Raw genomic sequence first — 25,727 nt, 5'->3', positions numbered from 1 at the left:
TTCCTGGGGGATTCTAGGCAGGGGCTCTGCTGCTGACCCACACCTCCAGCCCTGGGTAGTTCTGTCTCTTCTTGGTCCACCTACCCGAAGTAGATGGTCTACAAATCCCTAGTCCGTCCCCAGCCTTTCCCTCTGGGAACCCTGGCACGCTTGTATGTCTTGCTTTGGCCAATGACTTGAGAGAGGAAAGCAAAGGTTCCTCCTGGGTGAACCCGACAGGCTTGGGAATGGATGTGGGGGAAGTCAGCTTATGTTGTGACTGTCTCCTTAATTTCTTCACGTGTTGGAAACTTAACCCCCACATTCACATTGTTGGTATCTCCAGCTGGGGCTTTAATGGAGCAATACCTAGGGCCTGGTATTTCAGCACTTGAAGGCTGGGGCAGGCAGATCACAGTAAGTTCTGGAACAGCTTGGTCTACACAGTGAGTCCCAGGTCAGCCAGGGTTAGTCAAACTCTCTTCTTGAGAGCCTGATTAGTATACTATGTCGCCCTGGCCCCGAAGATCATAGACAAGGCAGCCCTCAGATCAAGGAGACCCTCCTGCCCTGCCTCTGGGATTAAAGGTGTGTGCTACCACCCCAGCAAGACTGTCTCAAAAAACCTTAAAACATGGGACTGGAAGATGACTCAAGGCTAAAAGCACACACTGCTGCATAGGACCCGACTTGAGTTCCTAACACCCAACGCGAGAGAATTGGGTCTGTCTGTGCCCATACCCACTTACAGAATAAAAATAAAGAGCATACTGTGCTGGCCGGTTTTTGTGTTGCTTCATGACAGGGTTTCTCTGTGTATCCCTCGCTGTCCTTGAACTCACTCTGTAGACCAGGCTGTTCTCAAACTCACAGAGATCCCTCTGCCTCTGTAGAGACCCACAGAGGTTTCCCAGAGAGATCTGAGCTTGCTTTACCCAGCAGGGCTGCATAGGGGAATGACTGGACCACGGTGGTATGGTTAGCAGGTGTTTGGAAGGGTCTGCACTTGGCTGTGCAGTATCCTTTGATCTAGCAAGGGCGGGATCTTTTACTCCCCCCCCCCACTGCCCCTTCAAATTTTTTTTGGGGGGGGTTTCGAGACAGGGTTTCTCTGTAGCTTTGGAGTCTGTCCTGGACTAGCTCTGTAGACCAAGCTGGCCTCAAACTCAGAGATCCACCTGCCTCTGCCTCCTGAGTGCTGGATTACAGGAGTGCGCCAACTCCACCACCGCCTGGCTCCCTTCACATTGTTATCAAAAGCCCTTTTGAAGAGACAGAAGGGGCCGGTAGATTTTGATCCAGGTCCTCCCGAAGCTATCCTGTGTTTCTTTCTTCTCTCCAATATCTTTTGTTTTGTTTTGTTTTTATTTTCCCGCAGGGTTTCTCTGTGTAGCTTTGGAGCCTGTCCTGGAACTCACTCTGTAGCTCAGGCTGGCCTCGAACTCAGAGATCCTCCTGCTTCTGCTTCCCCAGTGTTCGCCACCACCAGCCTAGCTTGCTTTTTTTCATGAGATCTGGCTGCAGGCAATCCTGTAGGGCATCTTCTTAATCAGTGACATGGGAAAGCACAGCCCATGGTGAGTGGTGCCAACCCTGGCCTGGTGGTCATGGGCGCTAAGAAAGCAGGCTGAGCAAACCATGAAAAGCACGCCAGTAAGCAGCGCCCCTCCACGGCCCCGCATCAGCTCCTGCCTCCAGGGTCCTGCCGGGTTTGAGTTCCTGCCCTGGCTCCCCTCAGTGAACCATGATCTGGAATGTGTAAACTAAATAAACCCTCCCCCCCCCACGTGCTTTTTGGCATGGGTTACATCACAGCACCAGAGCCCTAATTAAGACATACACAGTAACATATAATCAGGGTTGCTGGGGAGGGCCTTGTCAAGTGCTCTCTAAAAAGCTGTCATGCTACAAGGTACCCTCGATCTGGTTATCATGCCAGGAAGGCCTTGCAGATGCCGACCAGATGGGCCCCTCCCAGCTCCAAAGCCTTGTGTGAAACCTTTATTCTTGGCAAGTGACAGGCTATGATAATCAGTTACAGCCACAGAAAATGGACTAAGGAAAAGTTGAGCCTGATGGCTCACGCCTGTCATCCCACTGGCAGAGGATCAGGAGTTCAAGGTCATCTTTGGTGCCATTGGAAGTTCTGGTCCAACCTGGGATATATGCATACCCTGTCTCAAAACCAAACCAACCAACCAAACAGAACACCACCACCAAACCACAACATACAAGAAAATGGATTAAGACGGCCTCCATCAGCCCAGTTCCCCTGGCAACACTGATGAGCAGAGAGGAGAGAAAGCAAGGAGAGGGTGTTTCCATTCGAAAGGCAGAAGGCAGGACGCACATGTCTGTAACCCGGTACTCAGGCTGAGGCCCGAGGATTGGATGAGCTACACCTTGAGACCCTGACCAGAAAAACAGCCCCACAAACCAAGTCACAAACCTAAAAACCAAACTAAAGCTAAATCCACGGGGCTCCGCTGAGAGCAAGCACATGGTCACAGTTTAGGTTCCAGGACGCCAGGGCCTGCCTGCCTGGCAGCTGTGCCCACGGGACCTGGCCCAGTAGTGGTGGCCCTGGCTCTGGCTGGCACAGGCATATCTCCTTCCCCTTGGTACATGCTGGGTTACAGATCTTCCAGTTCAGAAAGGACTTATGGGAAGGAGGTGGCCCTGTAGCCCACCCAACTCTGGAATCAAGCATAAAGGTGACAGAGCCTTCCAGGGACTTCCCTCTAACTCCTCATGACCCTAGAGTGCTGGGTGGGGCTGAGCTCCCTTTATCCATCCCATAAACACAGTGTTGTTCCAGGACTGCCCACTGGGCCACACATTAAGAAGTCACTGTTCCCGCACTCAAAAGCAGTCAAAGTCACTCAGTTTATTGGAAACCATGGGAAGTCTGAGAGGAAAACTGCAAGCATCTGGTATCTCTGGGCACACAAGATGGAGGCGTCTATCTTCCGGCATCAGTCCCCCATTGGCAACCACAGGGCCTTGGTCCGTGCTGCGTGCAGACTCAGCTCCACTTCTGCCCCTTCGACCTCCTCATCCCAGGCCCTTGGGAAGCCCCTGTTCACCCACACAGACTTGAGGTTTCCTGCAGATGCCCATTCCACAAACTGGGAGCCCTGGGACGGGGAAGCATGTGATTAGCACCGCCAGCAGTTTAGTTACTAAACAGCTGCTTCCTTAGCAACAAGGACTTGTAGAGACCTAATCCCTGACCTAAGGGATTCTGGCCAGCATTCCCTCCAGATGCGGAGGAAGTAGACCCAGGGAATCCCCGTCTTCCCCGGTGCTCATGTTCAAGGTTCTTGCCGGTGGGGACCTGCCATCCACCAACAGGCTAGAGCTTTAGGAGGCTAGAGCTGGAGCTTGGCAAGTTGCTAGGGTGCCATCCTTAGCAACAGGTTTTCCTGTCTTTGGGCAGGGGAGGCAGTTAGGCCCTTATTATGAAGAAGACCCTCTTCCATCAGGCAGTAATGGAGCACAACTTTAATCCCAGCCCTCAGGAGGCAGAGGCAGGAGGATCTCTGAGTTCAAGGTCAGCCTGGTCTACAGAGTGAGTTCCAGGATAGCCAGGGCTTCAGAGCAACCTTGTCTTTTTTTTTTTTTTTTTTTTTTTTTTTTTTGAGACAGGGTTTATTTGTGTAGCTTTGGAGCTGTCCTGGAACTCACTCTGTAGCCCAGGCTGGCCTCGAACTCACAGAGATCCGCCTGGCTCTGCTTCCCGAGTGCTGGGATTAAAGGCGAATGCCACCACCACCTGGCAAAACCTTGTCTTGAAAAAACAAAAGACCCTCTTCCTTGGTGCCTGGACTTTGACCAGGGCAACCTCAGAAGTTGCTGCTAAGGCATTTATTTCTTCCTTTTAGCAAGAGGATCCCCAGGGGTGAAGCCATCCACCTGTTGGTGAAGGTTAAGACTCTGAATACCTGGGCAGAGCCGAAGTACCACAGGGCCTGGACGTCCTGGTGTAAGGCCAGGCAGCGGGTCAGGTGGTCCCGATCTCCAGTCACCACGCTCACCAGGCCAGCAGGGAACAGGGCGGCTACATCCTAGGACGTGAGAGGGTTGAAGAGCAATGGGGGCAGGGTGAGCAGTGGGCACCTGGAGGGGCTGAGGGGCTCCGAGAAGGAGTAGGACCTGGGTGACAGACTTGGATGGGATGCTGGGGCTCAAGTTACCATGGCTACCAGGAGGGAGGCGGCCAGCTGAGCTCCTGAAGACCAGGAGCACAGCAGGCAGTGAGGGAGGCAGGCAGGGGATTTTACCTGACAGACCTCCAGGGCTGGCAGAGGACAGGCTCCACTGGGTACTAAGATCACAGCGTTGCCGTGGGCCAGGGCAGGGGCCAGCAGAGACACAAAGGCCAACAGAGGCCACTCATCTGGGCACACCACGGCCAGCACTCCGAGGGGCTCCCGAAGCCGGAGCACAGGGCCTCTCATCCCTGTCACCTACAGGGACAGAGGACACGTCAAGGGCAGGTCCCCAGATCCTCTCCATTGCCTGCCCCATCCCCCCACTGACATGCCTCCGGAGCAACTCCAATCAAGTGTGACTAGGGGATGCTGGGAACAAAACCCTGGAGCCCAGTGGCCACTCGCTGGTTGCGTGAATCTGTAGAGTTAACCTCTCTGGGCCTGTGTCCCGCCTGGAATCCGCCATGCTCCGGCCTCAGCGTATGGAGTAGCTGGGTTCGGGGCCTGTGCCATCAGTGTGTTTCGTGGTACTGGAGCGCGCCAGGCATGCTAGGGCTAGGCAAATGTTCTACCACTGACCACACTCCAGTCCTTGTTTGTGTCTGGCTTGTTTTCTGTTTTGCTTTGAGACAGGGTCTCCCTATGTAGACCAGGCTGGCCTTGCACTCAGAGATCTACCTGCCTCTATCTCCTGAGTGCTGGGATTAAAGGCGTGCACTGCCAGGAGGGAGTGGAGAATGCAGACGCAGGTAGATGTCTGAGTTCAAGGCCAGCCTGGCCTACAGGGTGAGTTCCAAGCCAGGCAGAGAAACCCTGTCTAGAAAAACAAAAAACAAAAAACAACAAAAAAAAAAAGTGTGTACCACAACCACACAACTTGATTTATGTATTGCTTATTTATTTAACTATTTATTTTTGAGACAGTTTCTCTGTGTAGCCCTGGCTGTCTTGGAACTTGCCTTGTAGACCAGGCCGGCCTTGAACGGCTTCTGTCTGCCTCTGCCTCCTGAGTGCTGGGACTTACAGCACACTCCACAACACCTGGCTTGTTTTATTTAATTCCGTATCTGTGTGTGTGGAGGGATAGTTATGTGCACTCGTGAGTGCTAGAAGGAGGCATAAGATGCCCTGGAGCTAGGTAAGTCACAGAAGGTTGTGAGCTCTCTGATTTGGGTGCTGAAATCAAACCTATCCCCTGCAAGAACAGGAAGTGTTCTTAACTGTGGCCCCACGGCTTTGTTTTTTCGATAAACGGTTTCACTATGTGGCCAAGGCTGACCTTGAACTTGTGATCTTTCTGCCTCTGTTCTCCAAATGCTGAGATTTTAGGCCTGCACTACCATATGTGTTGACAAAAGCCTTCCTGAATACAATCGAGCCTACATCACACAGATTTTCAACGGCATAACCTGACATCGTGTATACTCACGAACATCCCGGAAATAGTTAGCACTGTAACCCCCTCCTGGCCTGCCCGACCCCCTGGGTTCTCAGCCAAGCACTCGCCTGTCTCTCCTCTCACCAGAGGTTATTTCTGGGACTGAGCCTGGGCTCGGACCGGGCCGCCTGCCTTGTCCACCTGCGTACAGCTGTCTCACCTGTAGTATCTGGCCTCGGTCTTGAACCTGGGTGCTCCAGAGCTGGAGTCGCCTCACACTCAGCTCTACTTCAGTCTTGGCAACCACAGGCGCTGCTCCGTGGCTCTCTAGTTTTGAGGCCAGGGCTGGCTTCCTACGCTCCAATGCAGCGGCCAGGGCCCACAGCAGGCCTGCTCGGGCCCCTGGAGACTGGGCCGCCCAGCTGTGGGCAAACCATGCAAGTCAGTGGAGGGGTATGGCCGGCCCTAGCTGTTCCCAGATAGCCACCTCTATCCATAGCCCCAACCCAGGGGCTCCAGTCCCAAGTTTACCCCGTCCCAGCCACCCTGACCATGTGAGCCTCTTACCCAGGGGCAGCCTGGTGAGCGGCCTCCACAGCACCTCGGATATCCTTGGTTCCACCCTCAGCCACGTAGCTGCACAATTTGCCTGAAGAATCCTGGATGGGCCTGGAGCTCCGGGCCCCAGGAGCCTGGAAACGGCCCGCAATGAACAGCCCATAGGGAGGTGCTGGGCTGCACAGAGTGAGGTGTGAGGAGGGGCCGGGCCACTCAGGCCCTCTGCCCACTACACTGGCTCGACCATCTTAGTTCCCAGGAACCTTTTGGACTCAAATTTTTTCTGAGAGAAAAAAACACCTACTCCCCGGAGCCTCTGGAGGCTTCTGAATTCCTAGCCCATGAGTTCCTGTGGTCATCTGAACTCTTACATAATGGGCCTCTAGGACACTCAAATCCCATTCCTATGTGCATCTAGGAACCCCTGGATTCTTGCTTCTGGAAAATGCAAACACTAAGTAGAACTGAGATTCTCCAGACCTAGGGTTAGGACCATGAGGCCCTAAGACCCAGGAAGCTACACTCAGAACTGGAGATCCCAAGACTGGCTCTGAGTGCCCCCCTCCAGCCTCCTCACCCTTAGACTGCCAGGCCTGCAACAGCTCACCTGGGCCCTGTTTCTGGCCCCGACGGCAGGCTGGAGGGCACAGCAAGGCCAAAGGTGTCATAGTTGAGACTCTCGCAAAGGAAGGGCTCCCATGAAGGTGTCCCCAAGGGCCACAGATACTCATACAGACCCTGTGAGAGACGCATGGTCACAAGGACGCCAGATGAACTCAAAGTGACTCAGGGCCACTAGGTGTCAGGAGATACAGGGGTGAGATGGGCACTCACATCCAGGCCCCCATGCCAGGAAGACCCACTCTCTTTGCAGCCACCTGTGGGTACCGCAGGGTCTCGGAGGCCGTGGGCGTTGATCCACACAGTGCCCATCTTGAGCCTGTGAAGCAGGTAAAGATGAGGGGTGTGTGTGTGTGTGTGTGTGTGTGTGTGTGTGTGTGTGGTGTGTGTGTGTGTGTGTGTGTGTGTGTGTGTGTGTGTGTGTGCAGCGGGGGACAGGAAGCTGGGTCACAGGAGAGGGAGACCCCGGAGGGAGCTAGGGCAGGAGGAGCGAGTTCCAACTCACCCATAGGCCAGCTCCAGGGCGGGCCCCAGCCTCTCACTCCACACACTGGCGCTGCCTCCCCGCGGCGTCCCATTGGCCAGGGCCAGGGCCTCCTTGGCGGTGCGGAAAGGAGAAGCCACAACCACAGGCCATGGTACCTAGAAGGGGTGTCGGGGGCTTGGCTGGAGAACAAGGCCCTCCTGTCATATTCACCCACAGGGAAGCAGTCACTAGTCTTCCCGGCACCAGGTCACAGGGGCCCCAGAATCACCCCGAGGTGTAGTGCTTTGCCCATGAGTGACTGGGGACGGAGGGCAGGAGCGATGTCTACAGTCAGGGGGCTCACCTCGGCCTGGGCACACGGGGCAGCTGGAGGCAGGCCAGAAACCAGGGTCGGAGAGAAGAATGGGCTGGAGGGCACATCCCCAGCCTGGAATACCTGGGGAGGAGGAGAAGGGAGCTACAGACGACTGTCCCCCCTAGACCTGGCTGTACCTCAGCCCCCTCCCAAACCCCCAGGCTCCAGCTCTCCTCTCTAAACCCAGGTTCCAGGCTCCGGCCTCCTTACTCAGCCTGGGCATCTAGACCCGAGCCCTCCTCCCTCAGACACGGGAGCTCACAGGCCAACTCCCTTCCTCTCTCCACCCAGGCTTGTCCTGGGCTTGTCCCCCCGACTGTGAAACAGCAGTCGGGTAGCCAAGCTCTGAGACTGCACTCTGCGGTTGGGGCTCACCTGTCCACCCTGGCTTTGGGCCTCGTCCACAAAGCGCTGGGCCAGGTCCCGGGCGGCGGCTCCTCGGGCCCCCATGTCCACAGCCCCGTCCAGCCCTGGTCCACTCCGCAGCTTTGCCATCCTGGCCTGCAGTCGCCTCACAGCCTCCTCCCACACAGACTCCTGGATGAGGAGCCTGAGCCCCCCCTGTTGGAAAAAGGGCACCAAAGTAGGCAAGTCTGGGGCAATGGAGGGAGCACAGGCCCCCAGAGGACGGGTCTCCGGGTGGAGGGGCAGCAACAGGCAATAGGTGCAGTCTTGCCCGGCATGGTGGCACATGCGGGTAATCCCGGGAGGATTAGGAGTTCAAGGATAACCTGGGCTACATAGTGAGTTGGAAACCAGCTTGGGCTACATAAGTCCCTGCCTCAAATAATACAAAGCTCCAAAGAACAGAAAGTCAACCCACGTTGGGAACGAACACCCCAGGTGTTGGGAGAGCTGTGGCAGACCCCTGGGCTTCGGGCACCGAGCACACAGGTCTTACCAGGCTGCGGTCTGACCAGATGGCATCTACAACACCCTCCACAGCCGAGTCCACATCTGCTGAGTCCAGCAGCAGCAGCAGTGACTCTGTGCCCAGGGCCAGGCCCAGCTCGGCCCCCCTGCCTGCCAGGCTCCGCCGCAGAGCTCGTCCTTCCTGAGGGAACCCATGGGCTTCATTGTGTGGCAGGCAGGAGCCTCTCGGCCCTTGGCCATGCCCATCCCACCCCCAGCCATGAGGATACCTCCACAGCTCCGCAGAAGGCCACCTTCTGGACGCCAGGTTGGGAGGCCAGGACAGGCCCCAGTGAGGCAGGGCCACACACCACATTGAGGATCCCTGGGAAAGAGCCCAGCTCCCCTGCCAGCTGAGCCAGGAGGAGAGGTGTTGGGAAGGCTGGGGGCACAAGAGCCACCACAGTGCAGCCTGGGGAAGGGGAACAACTAAGGAATCCCGAAGTCCAGTTTCTGGCTCTTTCTTCAGATTCTGAGTTCAGACCCCTACCCTCCCCCTTCAGACCCCAAACATCTTGAGGAAAGGGGTTGGGGGGCCACAGCCCTCACCTACCCATAGCCAGGGCAGGGCAGACCCTCCACATCATGTCCAGGAAAGAGAAAGAAGACGGCAGGATGAGGCCAACAACTCCTGCAAAATAAATCCATAATGAGATAGACGGTGCTTTCCCGGGTCAGGGGGCTCTGGGGCCTGTAGTTCTCACCCATAGGCCCCCAGCCGGCCAGCGCCTTCTCCTGGGCAACTGCCTGGACTGCATGGTACTGGAGCAGTTGCTGGGCCAGTGGGACGTCTCCATCTCGAACTTCTCGAACAGCCCGCCCCGTGACCAGGGACTCCAGGGTCCACAGCAGCTGCTGGTGCTTCTGGATAATCTTGGCCAACCTTTGGAGAAGATAAGGAGTCGGTCCTCGCCCACAGCAACCTGGACTACAATCCCCACAAGCCTCTGGGGCAGAGCCAAAATTTATCAGGGACAGCAGGGACCAAGGCTGTATAGGAAATTAGTCTAGGGAGTCTCAAAACTCTGGGGGTGCCGTAGAATGGTCCTGGTCACCAATTACCAACTAGTCCCACAGATTCTGGGAACTTGAATTTGAGCCTCTGATCCAGTTGCATTATGGGAAATGGGATCTTTACAGCTGTCCCCAAAGTGTGATGGGAAGCAGGGAGCTTAGATTCTAATGGAGTGCTGAGAAACCAAGCCCTTGATATGATAATACTGTGAACTGTGAGAAACAATAGCTGTTTTGGCCACTAAAGCCCCACGTGCATGCAGGAAACATGAGACATTAATTCAAAAGGATCTTGGGAAATGGAATCACCGTTTCCAGTCTCAGCCTATCTCTTCCTCCGCAGGTCTAGCCTGGGCTTCCTCACCGGCTTAGGTGTTGAGCCCGAGCAGCCCCAGGAAGTTGGCTCCAGGTCTTGAATGCTGTCCTTGCTGCCTCTACGGCTGCAGCGATGTCCTCAGCCTGTGCTTGCAAGCAGTTGGCCAGCCTTTCTCCTGCAGAGGCAAGTGGGAGCCGGGACGGGGAGCCCATGGTAGAGCCAGTGAGGGCGGCGACATCAGCCCTAGCTCCCCGTGAAGTCGGGGCCTTCCTGCTTCAGTCACCGTCATTGCTCCAAGTCCCAAAGGCAAGACGCGACTTTCTTTTCCTTCTCTCCCTTCTCGTATGTTTTCAATTGTTATTTATTGATTTGGAGTTAGTTATGTGCATGAGTGTTTTGTCTGTGTGTTTCTATGTACACCACATACACACGGTGCCCACAGGGAGCAGGTGTCAGATCCTCTGGAACTAGAGTTACAGGGAGTTGTGAGTCACCATGGAGACGCTGAGAACTGAACCCAGGTCCTCTGTTCTTATCCAATGAGCTATCTCTCGAGTCTCTCTTACCATGTCTTTCAAATTGTTTGTTTGCTTTGGTTTTCTGAGACAGGGTTTCTCTGTGTAGCCCTGGCTGTCTCAGAACTCACTCTGTAGACCAGGCTGATCTTGAACTCAGAGATCTGCCTACCTCTGCGCCTGGAGTACTGGGATTAAAGGCGTGTGCCGCTACCACTCAGCCTTTTAAATTTATTTTTAACTATGTGTATGTATGTGTGTCTATGTGTGGGTATGAGCACTTCAGTGCATGGAACCCGGCGACCAGCAGAGGGCGATGGATCCCCTGGAGCTGGAGTTACAGGTGGTTGTAAGCAGCCTGATGTGGGTGCTGGGAACTGAACCTGGGTCTTCTGAAAGATCAGTAAACACTTCTAACCACAGAGCTGTCTTCTTCAACAACTACCCCTCACTTTTTTTTTGAAGCCCCTCCCCCTGAAGCCAAGGCTGGCCTGGAGCTCACTCTCTAGTTCAGGCTGGCTTCAAACTCATGGTCTCCTACTTCAGCCTCTGGGTTGCTGGGATTCCTGGTATGAGCCACCACACTCAGTTTGAGGAAGGGAATTTAGTAGAGAGGGGCTTTAAAAAGCCTTTTTGGGGTGCACTAGGAACTATCATTAGTGAGGCTGTCCTCAGGTGAGAACTCTCATCCCCACCACCCTCAGCGGCTGCTCCCACTCAGAGGCTTGAGCAGCAGTAGTTAGGTATGGACATGGCCGCCACCCTGAGAGGTCTCTGTCCCTCCCGGGTGACTGGGCTCATCAAAAACCTGTGACGGGGTCCTGGCAAGGCACTGGATTCCTGTGTTCCGGCTTCAGCCACATCCCATTGACATAGTGGCCCAAGAGGCGGTCGTGGGTGTCCAGCCAGGCCTGAAGGAAGAGAGTTGGAGAAGGGCCTGAGGCAGCTGGGGCAGCCAGAGTTCTCCTCGAGGAGACATTCCCGCTCTTTTGGCCTCAGCTGATTTTTTTCCTCCTGTGTCTGTGCTTTTGATTTTGTTTTGTGCTGGTGACTGAACTCAAGAACCTACGCTTTATCAAATTATACTTCCAGCCCTGGTAGTTTTTTTTTATTATTATTACTATGGTTAAGACAATCTGAAACTCACTATGTTAGCCCATCCTGCTGCATAGCCTATACAGCCCCAGTACTCAGGCCAGCCTGGGCTACACAGCAGAATCTTGGACACTATTCTTTTTTCTCTTTTTCTCACCCTTTTTGAGACAGGGTGCCGTGTAACAGTCCAGGCTGGTCTAAACTCACTGGTGCCGTGAATGGACTGATCCTCCTATCTCCATCTCCTGTGTGCTCCACTATGCCTGACTTAAATATGAAATGTTTAAAGAAAAAAACACATTTTCTTCCACAGAGAAATGGCTTTAAGTTAATTCTGTTTCCCTGGAAACATGCAGTAGTGTTTTTTTTTTGGTTTTGGTGCTGGGGATGGAACCCAGGGCCTTGAGCATATTAGGCAAGGACTCTCCTGCTCAGCTTAATTCCAGGACTGAGCTCCACTGACTTCACACTGAGCAGGACACCTGGCGTCCAGGACACCGTGTCCCCAGCCAGCATCCTACAAACAAGATTACCTGTGCTTCTCTTTGTCACGTGGGGCTGCTGAGCCAGCCAAGTGCAACCACCCATGTAATCTATCCATCTCGGCCCCCATCACTGGGAGAACAGTGAGGACTCGAGGCTCAGTGCTATGCAGCCCTGCGCAGGCTACCAGGCTGTGCGAGTCTGCCTGAGGCTTGATGTGTACTTGCTGCACAGGCCTGGCCTAGCCTGGAGTCCTAGCTCTGGGGCTTAGCTACCATGTAATTGTTCTTGTTTTTGTGTGTGCACATTGCATGTGAACGCCAAAGTTTGATGTTGGGTGTCTTCCTCAGTTGCTATCTTATCTTATTTTTTTTTTTTTTTTTTTTTTTTTGAGACAGGGTTTCTCTGTGTAGCTTTGGAGCCTGTCCTGGATCTCGCTCAGTAGACCAGGCTGGCCTTGAACTCACAGAGATCCGCCTGCCTCCCGAGTGCTGGGATTAAAGGCGTGCGCCACCGCCTCCTGGCTCATTAATTACACTTAATGATATTAATTACATTTGTGGTACTCATTGATTACATTTGCAGTATTCATTCAATAACTGTATTTATGATATTCATTAATTACATTAATTGTATTGATTTATTACATTCATGATATTATGTCCTGATACTGTCATCCATCTGTGGGGTTTTTGCATCACACAAACAGAGATTCTGTACTTGGGAAATTACTGCTTTACATTCCTTTCTCCTCCGTCTTGAGATAACGTCTAATCTTTCTGTGGTATGAGTGTTTTTCATGCATGTATGTGAGTGCAGTGCCCACATGAAGTACCCACCGAGGCCAGAAGACAGAGGCAGTGTCCTGGAACTGGAGTTACAGTGGTTATAAACTGCCATGTACCTAGGTCCTCTACAGGAGCAGCAAGCTCTCTTAACTGCTGAGCCATATGCCCAGTCCCTTTGTCTTTTTGTCAAAGAGGGTCTCTCACTGACCCTGAAGCTCACAGTTTCAGTTAGAATGGCTGGCCAGCAGGCCCAAGGATCTTCCTGCCTCAGCCTCTTTCTTTCTTTTTTATTTTTTTGGAGAGAAATTTCATAAAATGAAAACCTTGAATGGCTGATAAACATGAGAAGATGGACCCCGTTGGTCAGCAGAGAAGGGAAACCAGCATGCAACCCCTTGGCAGAAAGACTCCGCCTCTTTCACAAGGGGTCACGTGTGTAATGGGATTACTGCTTCTTTTGTTGTTGTTTGTTTTGTTTGAGACTAGGTCTCACACCCTGGCAGGCCTGGAACTCACTCTGTAGCCCAGGCTGGCCCAGAACTCACAAGCGATCCACCTGCCTCTGCCTCCCAGGCGCTGGGTTAAAGCTGTGTGCCGCCATGTCTGGCTGTCCCGGGTTGACCTGGGGCCAGGGTATCAGGGCTCAGGTCCTCATTCTTGTGTGAGAAGCACTTGACGGAGCCGTCTCCCCAAGACTCTAATATGTAACCTTAGCCAGGGGCTTATTTATTTATTACTATTAGTACTTTTCCAGACAGGGTTTCTCTGTGTAGCCCTAGCTGTCCTAGAACTCGCTCTGCAGACCCGAGATCCGCCTGCTTCTCCCTCCCGAGCACTGGGATCAGAGGCATGCGCCATCCCCCAGGCTTAGCCAGGGTTTCTAACTCTCTGCCTCTGCTAGACCATCCCCAGGGCTGCTGACAAGGGGGTGGATTGACGTATGGTGAACACCTGCAGGTGTAGTTCTTCCTGTGACCTTTACCGCACCCTCCTCTTCATGCATGTTTCTTGCTTTCTCTTCCTGCTTACATTTTTGCGGTTGTTAAATCCAACATCTACTTCCCACTTCCTGTTGCTTTTCCCTCATCTTGACAACTGGCGTTGTCATTTTTATTTACCTTTTTTTTTTAAAGGAAAATGGGCTTGTGTGGTGGCGTATGTCTACAATTCCAACACGCAGCGTGGCGAAGCAGAAGGATCGCCAGGATTTAAAGGCCAGCTTAGGCTACACAGGGAGACCATGTCTCAAAAATGGAAAAAAAAAATGTGGCAGGGCGAGGACATATGTCAGTAGAATGCTTGTCTTGCAGTTATGAGGACCTGAGCTCAATCCCCAGGCCCCATGAGAAAAAAGTGGACTGTGGTGCACACACTGGTGAGCCCTGTGTTGGGAAGGTGGAGGAGGAAGACTCGGGGCTCAAGAGAACCAGTCTAGCCTATTTGGGGAGACCTAGACTAGTGAGACACTGAATCAAAACAAAGAAGGCTGGGGCAGAAGAGCTGGCTCTGAAGTTAAGCGCACACACTGCTCTTGTAGAGGACCCATGTTTGGTTCTCAGAACCCACAGCAGGCAGCTCATAACCACCTGCAACTCCAGCTCCGGGGGTCTGACACCCTCTTCTGGCTTCCTTGATCACCCACAAGCACATGCACATGCATACACACACAGACACATAACCATAAATAATAAAGATAAATCTTGCCCAGGTGTGGTGGCGCACACCTTTAATCCCAGCACTTGGAAGGCAGAGGCAGGTGGATCTCTGTGAGTTTAAGGTCAGCCTGGGCTACAGAGCGAGATCCAGGACAGCCAGGAAGGACTACATAGAGAAACCCTGCCCCAAAAAGTAAAAATAAGAACAAAAACCCAGAATAAAGAGATAAAAATCTGCCCCAACCCCAGACAGGGTTTCTCTCTATAGCTTTGGAGCCTGTCCTGGAACTCTCTGCAGACCAGGCTGGCCTCGAACTCACAGAGATCCACCTGCCTCTGCCTCCTGAGTGCTGGGATTAAAGGCGTGCGCCGCCACCGCCCGGCAGTAAAAATATTTTACCAAGAAAAATTGTCACCCAAAAGTCCCAAATTGAAGTGTGCACAGGGACAGAGCCATTTTGGAAGTGGGGCCATGGGAACATGAGCTGGGCATTAAATACTAACAACTGACAGTTAATGAGGCTGAATGATGGAGAGCGTGCTGGTTGTGTAACCAAACCCTTATCTGTCAGAAATAAACACCCCATGTTTATGGGAAAGCAGCCGACAGCTGGCATTTGTCTGCACTACTCTTGAGAGCAAAGACAGAGCACAAGGGAACACTGGACTAAAAGATAAAAGTTGAGCTTGAGTGATGAGTCCGTGGGAGTTCCTACGAGCAGCTGCTGGGTGAGAGATGGAGAAAAACAAACTCCCCAAAGAATGTCCACAGGGTTCTGGCAGGCCACAGGAGTGGAGAGGAGCGCCTCTTGGACACTGATTGCTGAAAATGTCTCCAAAGTGGCCTAGACAAACGGTTCCAGATGGGTTCTGTCAGGGAACTGGAGCCAGAAGGTTGCCAAACTTTGGAATTTTATTTTTGAGAGAAATTAGAATTCAGGATGTTTAGATGGAATTAATTGTACAATAATTGACAATTCCAAAAACAAAGCTCAAGCCAAGGAAAACATGTTTGCTGGTTGAGTTGCCCGGACTGTAAACTGGAGGCCTCTGTTGGAGTAAGGGGTGGGGGTGGGGGGCGACAGACCAGGACACGGGACTGATGGGTCCAGAATCTAAGGCGTGGTGACAGAGAGAAAGAGAGCTCTTTCTCTCACTCTTGGGACTGTTTTGGAACTCATAAATCACCCGCTTTGGCTTTCCAAACGCTGGGTTACTGCTGTTTGTCACCATTATCCAAACTCCTTTAAGCTGTGTGGACTATGGGCAAAACGATTCACCTCATCGACCTTGTGTTCTGTCACTAAAATAAGAATAATTTCCTCTCTGCTGTTCTGGGGATTAAGTAAAATCACGCTTAGCACAGAGGCTGACACAGTCCATCCATCCACCTCAACCTTCAACCTGTTACTGTTTTCCACCTCTAAGCAGCCTCCCTCCGTGGCGACCCCCCTCTCACCTGCGTCTCTATTTCTAGGTGCTCCTGCAGTACAGCATCTTTTTACAATGGCGGCTCTCTGGTTGGTTATCTCCACTGCGATTGTTTGTCCAGAAGCACAAAGGCCAAGCAACACTAGCCTCCATCTCTAGGACCGATTCGGTCTCCACGTCACCAGAGCTCAGTGTCTATCCCATCCTGGACTCTCCATGCAGGAACAAGGCAGGGCTGGGGTCCTACCCTCTTAACCAGCACCTTGGTGTCCCCCTCCCTGCATCTCTTGATGAGCTAGCTTGTCTCAATCTTAGGCTTGAAAGCCATTCGACAGAAAAGACGACATAGGCTCAATCTTGTTTATGACAACACATTTCTCAAGGATTGGGCTGTGCCCCACGTGGAACCTCAACTACACGTGCTTCTGTACTGCCTGTTCCAGGAAATGGCAACCATGCCTTTGTTTCCAAAAGTAATCATAACCATCTTACAACCCTACCTTGTTACAATCACCTTGCAATCTTGTTTGTTTCAGGAAGGTCGTCATGACTAACTTGTCATGCTTATGTTCGGCTCCTGTAACCCCAAAGACTATTTTGACTGCCAAATCCCCCACTGGAAACCCTGAGCTATAAAAACCTTGTTTTCCTCACATCCAAGGCTGATCTCTGAACCTCGCTTTAGGGGAGGGATAAAAAAGCTTGCTCTAATGAATTCTGCCATGATTTGGGTCGGTGGTCTTTCTCCTCGAATCTTTGGGAGTAACACTCTAAACGTGAGTGTTATAATGCTAGCCTTCCAAAGCTGGAGCCCTTTTGGAAGTGAAGGGACTCCCCTTAAAGTTTAAAGGCTTCAACTTGGTCATCTCTCCAACCTCTTTAATACCTGCCTGGATACTCGAAGAACTTGTGGGACCACAGGCAAAAATCCCGGGCACACTACTAAATTCCACCAGGACGCTAAGAGGGTCCTGGGAGACCCCGAGGGGTTACAAGAGCCCTAAGAAGCCCAGGACCATGAGGCTCTTAAGGAATAATTATGAAATATGAAGCTCTCCCAATGAAACCCATTAAACTTGGGGGTATCAAATGCCCTGAGGACATTCAAAGGGGCCGGGGATCATGGGAGCGCCATAATGGTATTCACAAGAAGCTCTAAATGGACTTGGGGTTCTGAGCGTGCCCGTGCGCCTCCAAAGTGCCAGGGGCCCCAAGGAGCCACGGTCGAGCAAGGTGAGATGCCTGCCGAGGACCGCCCGTCCCTGGGAGGAAACACCACCGCGGCACGCAGCACCGCACACCGCGGCACCGTACGGCACGGCACGCGGGACCGTGCACCGCCGCACGCGGGACCGCACACCGCGGCATGCAGGACCGTACGGCACGCGGGACCGTACACCGCGGCACGCGGGACCGCACGGCATGCAGGACCGCACACCGCGGCACGCGGGACCGCACACCGCGGCATGCAGGACCGTACGGCACGCGGGACCGCACACTGCGGCACGGGGGACCGTACACCGCGGCACGGGGGACACGCAGGACCGTACGGCACGCGGGACCGCACGGCATGCAGGACCGCACACCGCGGCACGCAGGACCGCACACCGCGGCACGCAGGACCAGCATCACTGGGAAAACTCAGCGCCGGTCCCTAACCCTGGGTTCAAACCCGCGGGGATCACGTGAGCCGAGGGGGCGGGGCTCCCGGGAATGCCGCAGTGGATGACGGGAGCCCGCGCGCCCAAAGCGCCGGTCGGTCTGAGTAAGGGAGCCGCCGGCCGCCGGCAGGCACGCTCTTACCAGTGCGCATGCGTGGCTCTCCGGCGCCGGTCCGTACTCCAGTGTCGTGAAAATCTCGCGGGCGGAGGGCCGTACACGCGTAGCCGCCATCGCTCGCCGAACGCCTTCCCTGAAGGACCGCCGGACGACCTGCCCTGGGGAACGCGGAAGTCCGAAGGGCGGCACCGCCCACTCCAAGGGGGCGGGGCCCACAGGGCCGGGCGCGCGCTATAGGGCGTGCCCCGCCCACTCCAGAGCCACGCCCTGCCTCCTAGGGGGGAAAGCTGGGAAATGTAGTTTCGTGGGTAACAGAACTGGGGGCAGTCTCCGCGCTAGCGAAAGGGTTCTGGCTTTGGTAGGACAGCATATTGTCATTTTGACTCTTTAGGAAAAATAAATTGTTTTGTTGAGACAGGGTCTCACTATGTAGCTCTGGCTGTCCTGGAACTCATAGATCCGGCTGGCTTAAACTCAAAAAGATCTGCTTAACTCTGTCTCCGGAGTGCTGGGATTTAATCCACACCTGGCAGGAAAAAAATGTTCTTGATGTTTTCCTACCTAAAATATTGGCGGTGGAGGTAGAAAGAAATAACTGGGGGAGGTCGTGGAGCTTTTAGTCCAAAAACTAAAACAGGGAACAGACTGGCACTAGGTCTCAGTGGTTGTTCAAAAAGGAGATTTATTTTCCTCCGGGGAGGCGGGCCGGGGTGGGGGTGGGGTGGGGCTGGGGGACAGAGACAAGGGAGATGGGAGGAAAGGGCCAAGGGAGAGGGAGGGGAAAGGATATTTGTTCTGGAGGGACAAAGGCCTGCGTTTGGATAAAGTCCATAGGCAAATGGCAGTTATAAAGGGAAAAAGAGGAACCCTGTTGCTGCGGGCCGCAGGAATATATCATAAGAACTCAGCTGGTTATGGCAAAGTCACTACCTGGAGGGATCGGGGAATTCCTCCAGAGGAAGCCAAATCCCAAGGAGCTTTTGGTGTTACTTGGCTTGTTATATATCAGCTGTCTTCTGTTATGAAAATCATGTGTGCCTTCATAGTTTTCCCAATTGACTTTCCCCTAAGAAGGACTAACAGTGTGGACTGATCACTCTCTGGACATACACATTCCAGGTATTTGGAGAACAGCCCCAGGAAAGGCTTTCTCTGGAATCAGGTATCTCCCTTGGCCACTTTCAAGGACTACAGGAAACACCAGGTGGACACCCAACTTCCGAGGATAACAGTGATAACAGCCCACATGCGAATCTCCTGACTTACGGGTAAATTCCACAAGGGGACACCGCCTAGATCAGGTGGACATTAAGTAATAGCCTTACACAATTTGGTTCGGACCCTCCCTTTATATACTGGGACTTCCAGGGCACGGGACAGAGAAAAGGAATGGAAGAACTAGATGGGTAAGAACTTGAGAGGAACAAACTGAGATGGGGAAGAACTAGATTGAAGGGCTAAAAGAGAGGACTAGAGGAACGAGATGGAAGATGAGGAAGAGCCAGATGGGGAAGAACAAGATGAGGAAGAGCCAGATGAGAGAGAAGGAGACGGGAGAGGAGCTGATAGGGGAAAGAACTAGATGGATGAGAACCTAGAAGGGACAGAACTAGATGAAGGAATTAAGATAGAACCTAAAGGGGACAGTAGATAGATATAGAGAAATTAGGCAAGAAAGGAGCTAGACATGAGAGCAGAATAGACGCTGTGTAGAGAGAGAACTGACTCAGAAGAATAAAGTGTATGGACTAAGGAGTTTTGTGTACATAGATTCATTTCTTTTCATCAAAGATTACAATCAGCTGGTTGTAGATTCTTCCTGGACCCTAGGAGGGGACTATGGAGGGGACCTGGACCCGCCCCCCAACCCCCGGGTTAGGATGAGTTGGTTTACTTTGATTGGCATGTTAATTAGGGCACTGCTGGTCCGCTTAGCCCAGGAGGAGGAAGTGGTCAAACGAGGGAGCAGACCTTGGTGACTAACTTTAGGGATGTAATCTATGGTTTAGCAAGGGAGAGGGAAGGAGGAAGGGCAAGGCCTGCTAGAGCCCCTTCACCCTAGAATTTGGTCTCTAGACTAGGCTGGCCTCGAACTTAGAAATCCACCTCCACGTGGCAGCCCACGTCTTTAATCCCAGCACTCGGGAGGCAGAGCCAGGCGGATCTCTGAGTTCGAGGCCAGCCAGGACAGGCACCAAAACTACACAGAGAAACCCTGTCTCGGGGTGCTGGGTTTAAAGGCATATGCCGCTACCACCCAGCTAAAAATATTTATCTTCCTTGTACTTGTTTGGGTTTTTCCGCGTGTCTGCGCACCACATGCATACAGTGCCTATGGAGGCCAGAAGACGGCGCTGGAGCCACTGGAGTTACAGGCAGTTGTCAGCAACCATGTGGGTGTTAGAACTAACCAGTCCTTTCCAAAGCAGCGCATGTTCCTAACTGCCGAGCCCTCTCCCCACCACTACTATTTTCTCTTCTTTAAAACAAGCAAAGATTTGCTTCTATGTTATGTGCAGGGTATTTTGCCTGACTGCATGTCTTGTGCATCATGTACATGCAGTTTCCCAGGAGGCCAGAAGAGGCGTTGGATCCCCTAAAACTGGAGTTACAGGGGATTGTGAGTCTCCATGTGGGTGTTGGGAATCAAATTCTGGAAGACTAAAGCGGGCGGTGGTGACCCTGGCCTTTAATTCCAGCACTCGGGACGCAGGGGGATCTCTGAGTTCGAGGCCAGCCTGGTCTGCAGAGTGAGTTCCAGGACAGGCTCCAAAGCCACACAGAGAAACCCTGTCTCGAAAAACAACAATAAAACAAATAAAAAATTCTGGAAGACCAATCAACACTCAAACACTGAACCATCTCTCCAGGTCCGTCCCCACCCCTCACCCCGCCCGCATGACTTTCCATATAAACAAAAACCTTCTTTTTGTTCAAAAAGGACAGTTAATAGCATTGAAATTAAGTGTGTGTGTGTGTGTGTGTGTGTGTGTGTGTGTGTGTGTGTGTGTGTGTTGGGTGGGATCGAACCCAGAGCCTACACATAATAGACGAGAGCTACACACAGAGATTAAATTCTCAGAGTGCCAATCCTTTCTGCACCGTAACGCCTGCAGTTGTTAGGGACGGGCGGAAGTGTAGGTGTTATTGATTCAGGAAGTGTGTCATTTCACGGTGTTCCTCAGCCCCTCTTTTGATTGGCTGGTTAGGGGGGCGTGACTTCAGCTTTCTAACACAAATGGTCGGCTTGGGTGCCTTTGGATGATAGGGCGCTGCAGTCGTCGGAAGTGTGGCTACTTCAGGTCCTTGGTTACAGAGACCGGAAGTGTGGCTTTCACTTAGGCATCGGCCAAACAGGATCAATCAAGAAACCCAACACTTGAGGACGGTGCCTTCATCGTAATGAATGCGTAGACGATTCCCGGCACAGACCTGGGAGTTCTGGGTAGGGCGCTGTGTGTCGGGGATCGCTGAGGCCCCGCGATAGGCTGGCTTCGCTGATCCGGGAAGTCCACACGTTTTGGATGCCTTGGACTTTTTCCCAGGGCCATGGCGGACTCGAAGCTTCTGGCCCCAGAGCTGAGCGACGCAGAGTCGATGGGTGATGAGACGGTGCGGTTTCAGGAGCTGCTACTGCAGGTGCGGGCTGACAGGACTTGCAGGGACCTGGGTGTTGAAGATTTATACATTGGCGCTCAGAGACGCGACTTCGGTTCCCAGAATGCCCTACGGCAGCAAGGAGGCCTATGGGAATTGTAGTTTTGTTTGGCACAAAGTTTACTAGGTTTTAAAAGAAACGGAATTGGGGTGATCTTGGGAGTCTTCGTAAAAAGAAAAGGGGGCCTAGACTGTGTAATATAACAAGTGAGCCAGGTGACGGTGACACATGCCTTTAATCCCAGCACTGGGGATGCACAGACAGGCAGATCCCTATGAGTTCGAGGTCAGCCTGGTCTACAGAGTGAGTTCTAGGAAAGCCAGGGCTACACAGAGAAACCCTGTTTCAATAGTAATAATAAAATAATAATAATAATAATAACAACAATAATATAACATTAGTAAAAACCATGTGATCCCCAGCTATCACACATGAGCTGTCCTAATAAACGTTGGGAAGCAGGTGGGGGGCTTGATAGGGCAGAATTATCATGAGGTTGTTTTTCCCCACAGGCTTCCAAGGAGCTCCAGCAAGCCCAGACAGACAGACCAGAGTCTACACAGATCCAGCCCCAGCCTGGTGAGAAATAGATACAGATGGAGGAATGGATGGGTGGGTGGATGGAATGGATGGATGGATGGATGGATGGATGGATGATAGATACAGATAGAGGAATGGATGGATGGATGGGTGGGTGGAGATAGAGGAATAGATGGATGGATGGATGGATGGATGGATGGATGGATGGATGGAAGGGTGGGTGGATGGATGGATGGATGGATGGATAGATAGATAGATAGAATATAGATGGATGGATGGATAGATAGAGAGATATAGATAGATGGATGGATGGATGGATGGATGGATGGATGGATGGATAGGCAGGCGTAGAGTATCTCAGAGTGAGGACTGGAGACCCTGAGAGAGGTCAGTGGACTCTAAGGGCAGGGGACACAGAGGATGAAGGAGAGAGATCCTAACTGGGTACAAAGGCCTAGAAGTAGTTATGTGAGTGGACAGGCAGGAGGGTCACCTACAAATACTGGACCACAGAAAGCAGAGCGGAAGTGGGTCCAGGGCCTGAGGGAAGCAGAGGCTCAGCAGGACAGAGGCAAAGAGTGAAAGACGTAGCAAGATGGCTGAGCAGGTGAGGCTGCTGCTGGTGAGCCTGGTGACCTGCGAGAGCTGAGTCCTGAACGCTGTCCTCCGACCATGACGCACACCAGCTGTGACACGCACACACACACACACACACACACACACACACACACACAGTGCATGTAATAAAATTAAAAGAGGGAAAGAAGTTGGGTGTGGTGGTGAATGCCTATAATCTCAGGAGGCTGGAGTGTCCCAAGTCTGGGGCCAGCCTGGGTATAGAGGGAGACCCTGTCTGGAAAGGGGAGGGTGGGTGAGGCAGCGCGTGGGTGAGAACGAGACTGCTTGGGGACAGATGGCCGAGATAACCCACTTGTGCAGGTTTCTGCATAAAGACCAATTCATCGGAAGGAAAGGTCTTCATCAACATCTGCCACTCGCCCTCCATCCCTCCCCCGGTGGACGTGACTGAGGACGAGCTGCTTCAGATGCTGGAGGAGGACCAAGCTGGCTTCCGAATCCCCATGAGCCTGGGAGAGCCACATGCTGAGCTGGATGCAAGTCAGTACCCTCCGAACACACCAAGTCTGCTCCCTCATGACCAGTCAGCTTTGGGAGCCAGAGGGGGTTGATCCAAGTCTGGAGGGAACATGCCCTGGGGCTCTTCACTGAGGTTAAGGAGACTTCAGAGAAAGCTAACTAGAAGAGTAAATGCTCTGATAGAAGATCTGAAGAGTTGGGGGGATAAATGGGGGGTGCACGCCTTAAATCCCAGCACTCGGGAGGCAGAGCCAGGCGGATCTCTGTGAGTTCTAGGCCAGCCTGGGCTACAGAGCGAGTTCTAGGATAGCCAGAGCTACACAGAGAAAGGCTGACTCAGAAAAGATTTGAGGCGTTAGTCAGGCAAAGTCAGAGAAGAAGGTGGTAGGCAGAGATGACAAGTGAGCCGGGCGTGGTGGCTGACTTCTAAATAGGATGCTGAGGCAGGAGAATTGCTGAGAGCTGGAGGCCAGCCTGAGCTACAAGGACCAGGGCCCGAGTCTGGGGGGTACAGTGATTTGATTGATGGACCAACGATCAGGAGAGACTGGAAGTGTGGACAGCTGGCGTTCTCTAGAGTGGAAATGAGCATTTTCCTAGAGGTGGGTGGGACAGAGTGAGGTGATTCTTGGGGTCACTGGGGAGTATCAGGGTCTGTCTTGGGGATGTGGACATCAACCTGGAGTTGAGCCTGGAAGCCAAGAAGGACCTGGTCTGAGTCGGCTGGGGAGTAAAGCGTAGCTGGCTCTCACTTCCTGTGTCGTGGTCTCTGGTCCTTGGGTAAGTTTTCCTTATGGGTGTTACTGGAGGGTTGCAAAGGCCTCGTTCCCTCTTTCCACAGAAGGCCAGGGCTGCACTGCTTATGATGTCGCCGTCAATAGCACCTTCTACCTGAGGATGCAGGTGGGACGTGTGTTATGGATAAGGCCCGGGAGGGTGCTTCCGCCAGCCCCGCCCCCCACCGCATCTCTTCTTCTCACCTTAGAACAGCGATTTCTTGAGGGAGCTGGTGGTCACCATCGCCAGGGAGGGCCTTGAGGACAAGTACGGTTTACAGCTAAATCCGGGTGAGGGCCAGGAGGGGAATGGCTTGGATGGCGTGCTTGGGAGAGGCGAGTCCAGTGGGCCAGGAGGGGTGGAGCTTCTCAGAGTGAGGGTGGGGCCGCGAGGGGGCGGGGCCAGGAGCCTGGCGGGGATGGGGTTGGGGGGGTTGGGGGGGTTGGCGGTGGTGGAGGTGGTGGGGGTGTCTTGGTGCATTCCCCAGGAAGGGTGGGGGCTAAGGTGGGCAGGGCCTCTAAGAGTCAAGATTGCAGTGGTCAGAGCGGAAGGTGTCTAGGGAGGCGGCCCAGCCCCTGTGGACTGGGAAGCACCACTTGAGGGGACCCCACCTCAGCGATCGATCTTTGACTCCCCAACCCTCAGAGTGGCGCATGTTGAAGTACCGGCCTTTCCTGGGGTCCATCTCGCAGCAGAACATCCGTTCCCGGCAGCGTCCTCGGATCCAGGAGCTGGGGACCCTGCAGGGGTGAGCCTTCATACATATCCTGGGGGTCTAGGGACTCGATGGAGCTGAGACACAGTGAGACACAGAACTGGGCGGAGGGAGGAAGGAACAGCAAGCCAAGTAGAGGGTGCTGGGCTGTCAGAGACCGGGTGGTCACCTTCAGTCTGCCCTTGTTCCCGTACAGCCTGGAGCGGCCTCACATGCACCTTTGGTTGGAAGCCCCCGACCTCCTCTTGGCTGAAATTGACCTCCCCAAGCTGGTGAGTGCAGGGAAGAGAGCGAGAGTCTGGACACCCTGGGGCTAAGGCAGGAGGTTTAGGAGCCAAACCCTGGATCTGAAGGAGGAGGCTGGAGCCCGGATTCCTCGGCCTGGGTTATACCTCTGGAAGCAGCGATGTGGGCTATCCCCAGACCTGCAGAAGTTGCCTCTCCTGGCCCAGAAAACCAACAGGTGCAGCCATTGCTGTCCCGAGTTTGAGTTCCTCGAGACTCATAGTTATGGTCCTTTGATTTGTCTGCATTGATTTGGTTTTGGGGTTGAAAGCACAGCCATGCATGCTATGACCTTGTGGACATAGCTTCCCTGTGCTAGGGGATGTGGGCTGACTGACCTCACCCCCAGGATGGAGCTGGAGGGCTGACGCTGGAGATAGGGGAGAATCTCCTGGTCATGGGAAGTCCTCAGCAGCTGTACCACCTCAACGCCTCCATCCCCCTGCGGATCAACCCTGAGGCCAGCCGGGCTGCTTTCCACCGCAGAAGAAAGGTACCCGAGGGCCTTCAGGGAAAGCTGCTATCTAGGGATCTGAACCCCTGGATCTGTGGGGAGCGGCTGAGACCTGAAGTCCCGGGCTGGAGGGAAGAGAGCTAGGGTTTAGAGCCCTGGTTCTGAATCCTCATTCTTTCTTTTCCCAGCAACTGATGGTGTCCATGCCCCTCCTGTCAGTGTCTTGACCAGAATCCCCCTGTATTCCAGATGTGGAGATGTTGGTGTCTTCTCTCAATGTGAAATAAACAGTTTTTCCAGTTCTTTCCAGCTTCAGAAATCAAGACATGGCGGGCGGGAGGGAAGAGGACCATCAGTTCTGTCCCTTCCTGGAGGCCCTGGCCTCCTGTCTTCACTGGCCTCCCTGGGCCCAGAGCTGACCCTCCTTCATTGTCCCCAGAACATCCAGGCATCTAGACTCAGCTCTGACCCCTTCCTTCTTAGACATGACTTCCCTCACTGATGCCCAGCGGTCTCACAGCACAGTGTCCCACCATGCCACTGACGCTTGCTTCTCCTAGCTCTAGTGCCCCCTTCTCCAGAAGGGCCATCCCCTCGCACAGCGGGTGCTCTCGGGACGG

General features: G+C 53.4%; 2 protein-coding genes across 2 annotated transcripts; one reads left to right on the top strand and one right to left on the bottom strand.

Moving 5' to 3' along the window:
* Positions 1-2,846: 2,846 nt before the first annotated feature.
* On the bottom strand, positions 2,847-17,774 carry Aldh16a1 (aldehyde dehydrogenase 16 family member A1). Its single transcript, XM_006986255.4, has 17 exons — positions 17,605-17,774; positions 11,158-11,260; positions 9,883-10,009; positions 9,209-9,387; positions 9,058-9,135; positions 8,735-8,916; positions 8,494-8,646; positions 7,968-8,153; positions 7,581-7,673; positions 7,256-7,392; positions 6,964-7,069; positions 6,737-6,867; positions 6,139-6,306; positions 5,792-5,993; positions 4,263-4,448; positions 3,924-4,046; positions 2,847-3,116 (listed from the first exon to the last, which is right to left on the bottom strand). The coding sequence occupies exons 1-17, from the start codon at positions 17,692-17,694 to the stop codon at positions 2,955-2,957; spliced, it is 2,406 nt and encodes an 801-aa protein (XP_006986317.1). The 5' UTR covers positions 17,695-17,774; the 3' UTR covers positions 2,847-2,954.
* A 3,035-nt stretch (positions 17,775-20,809) lies between these two features.
* Pih1d1 (PIH1 domain containing 1) lies at positions 20,810-25,410 on the top strand. Its single transcript, XM_042274701.2, has 10 exons — positions 20,810-21,025; positions 21,126-21,219; positions 21,751-21,817; positions 22,718-22,897; positions 23,718-23,779; positions 23,862-23,943; positions 24,299-24,401; positions 24,565-24,640; positions 25,003-25,146; positions 25,296-25,410. Exons 2-10 carry the CDS (start codon positions 21,130-21,132, stop codon positions 25,332-25,334), a joined length of 843 nt encoding a protein of 280 aa, XP_042130635.1. The 5' UTR covers positions 20,810-21,025; positions 21,126-21,129; the 3' UTR covers positions 25,335-25,410.
* The last annotated feature ends 317 nt before the right edge of the window (positions 25,411-25,727 follow it).

Source organism: Peromyscus maniculatus, chromosome 1, assembly GCF_049852395.1.
Source record: "Peromyscus maniculatus bairdii isolate BWxNUB_F1_BW_parent chromosome 1, HU_Pman_BW_mat_3.1, whole genome shotgun sequence".
NCBI lineage: Eukaryota > Metazoa > Chordata > Mammalia > Rodentia > Cricetidae > Peromyscus > Peromyscus maniculatus.
Note: the sequence above shows the minus strand (reverse complement) of the source record. Positions and strands in the feature narration are given on the sequence as shown.

Coding starts and splice junctions, on each gene's coding strand:
- Aldh16a1 (XM_006986255.4), bottom strand. CDS start 17,694: ATGGCGGCTACGCGTGTACGGCCCTCCGCCCGCGAGATTTTCACGACA. Junction 9,136..9,208: donor GGCCGGCTGGGGGCCTATGG/GTGAGAACTACA, acceptor TTTATTTTGCAG/GAGTTGTTGGCCTCATCCTG. Junction 7,674..7,967: donor CCCAAAGCCAGGGTGGACAG/GTGAGCCCCAAC, acceptor CCTCCTCCCCAG/GTATTCCAGGCTGGGGATGT.
- Pih1d1 (XM_042274701.2), top strand. CDS start 21,130: ATGGCGGACTCGAAGCTTCTGGCCCCAGAGCTGAGCGACGCAGAGTCG. Junction 22,898..23,717: donor ACATGCTGAGCTGGATGCAA/GTCAGTACCCTC, acceptor CTCTTTCCACAG/AAGGCCAGGGCTGCACTGCT. Junction 23,944..24,298: donor CGGTTTACAGCTAAATCCGG/GTGAGGGCCAGG, acceptor CCCAACCCTCAG/AGTGGCGCATGTTGAAGTAC.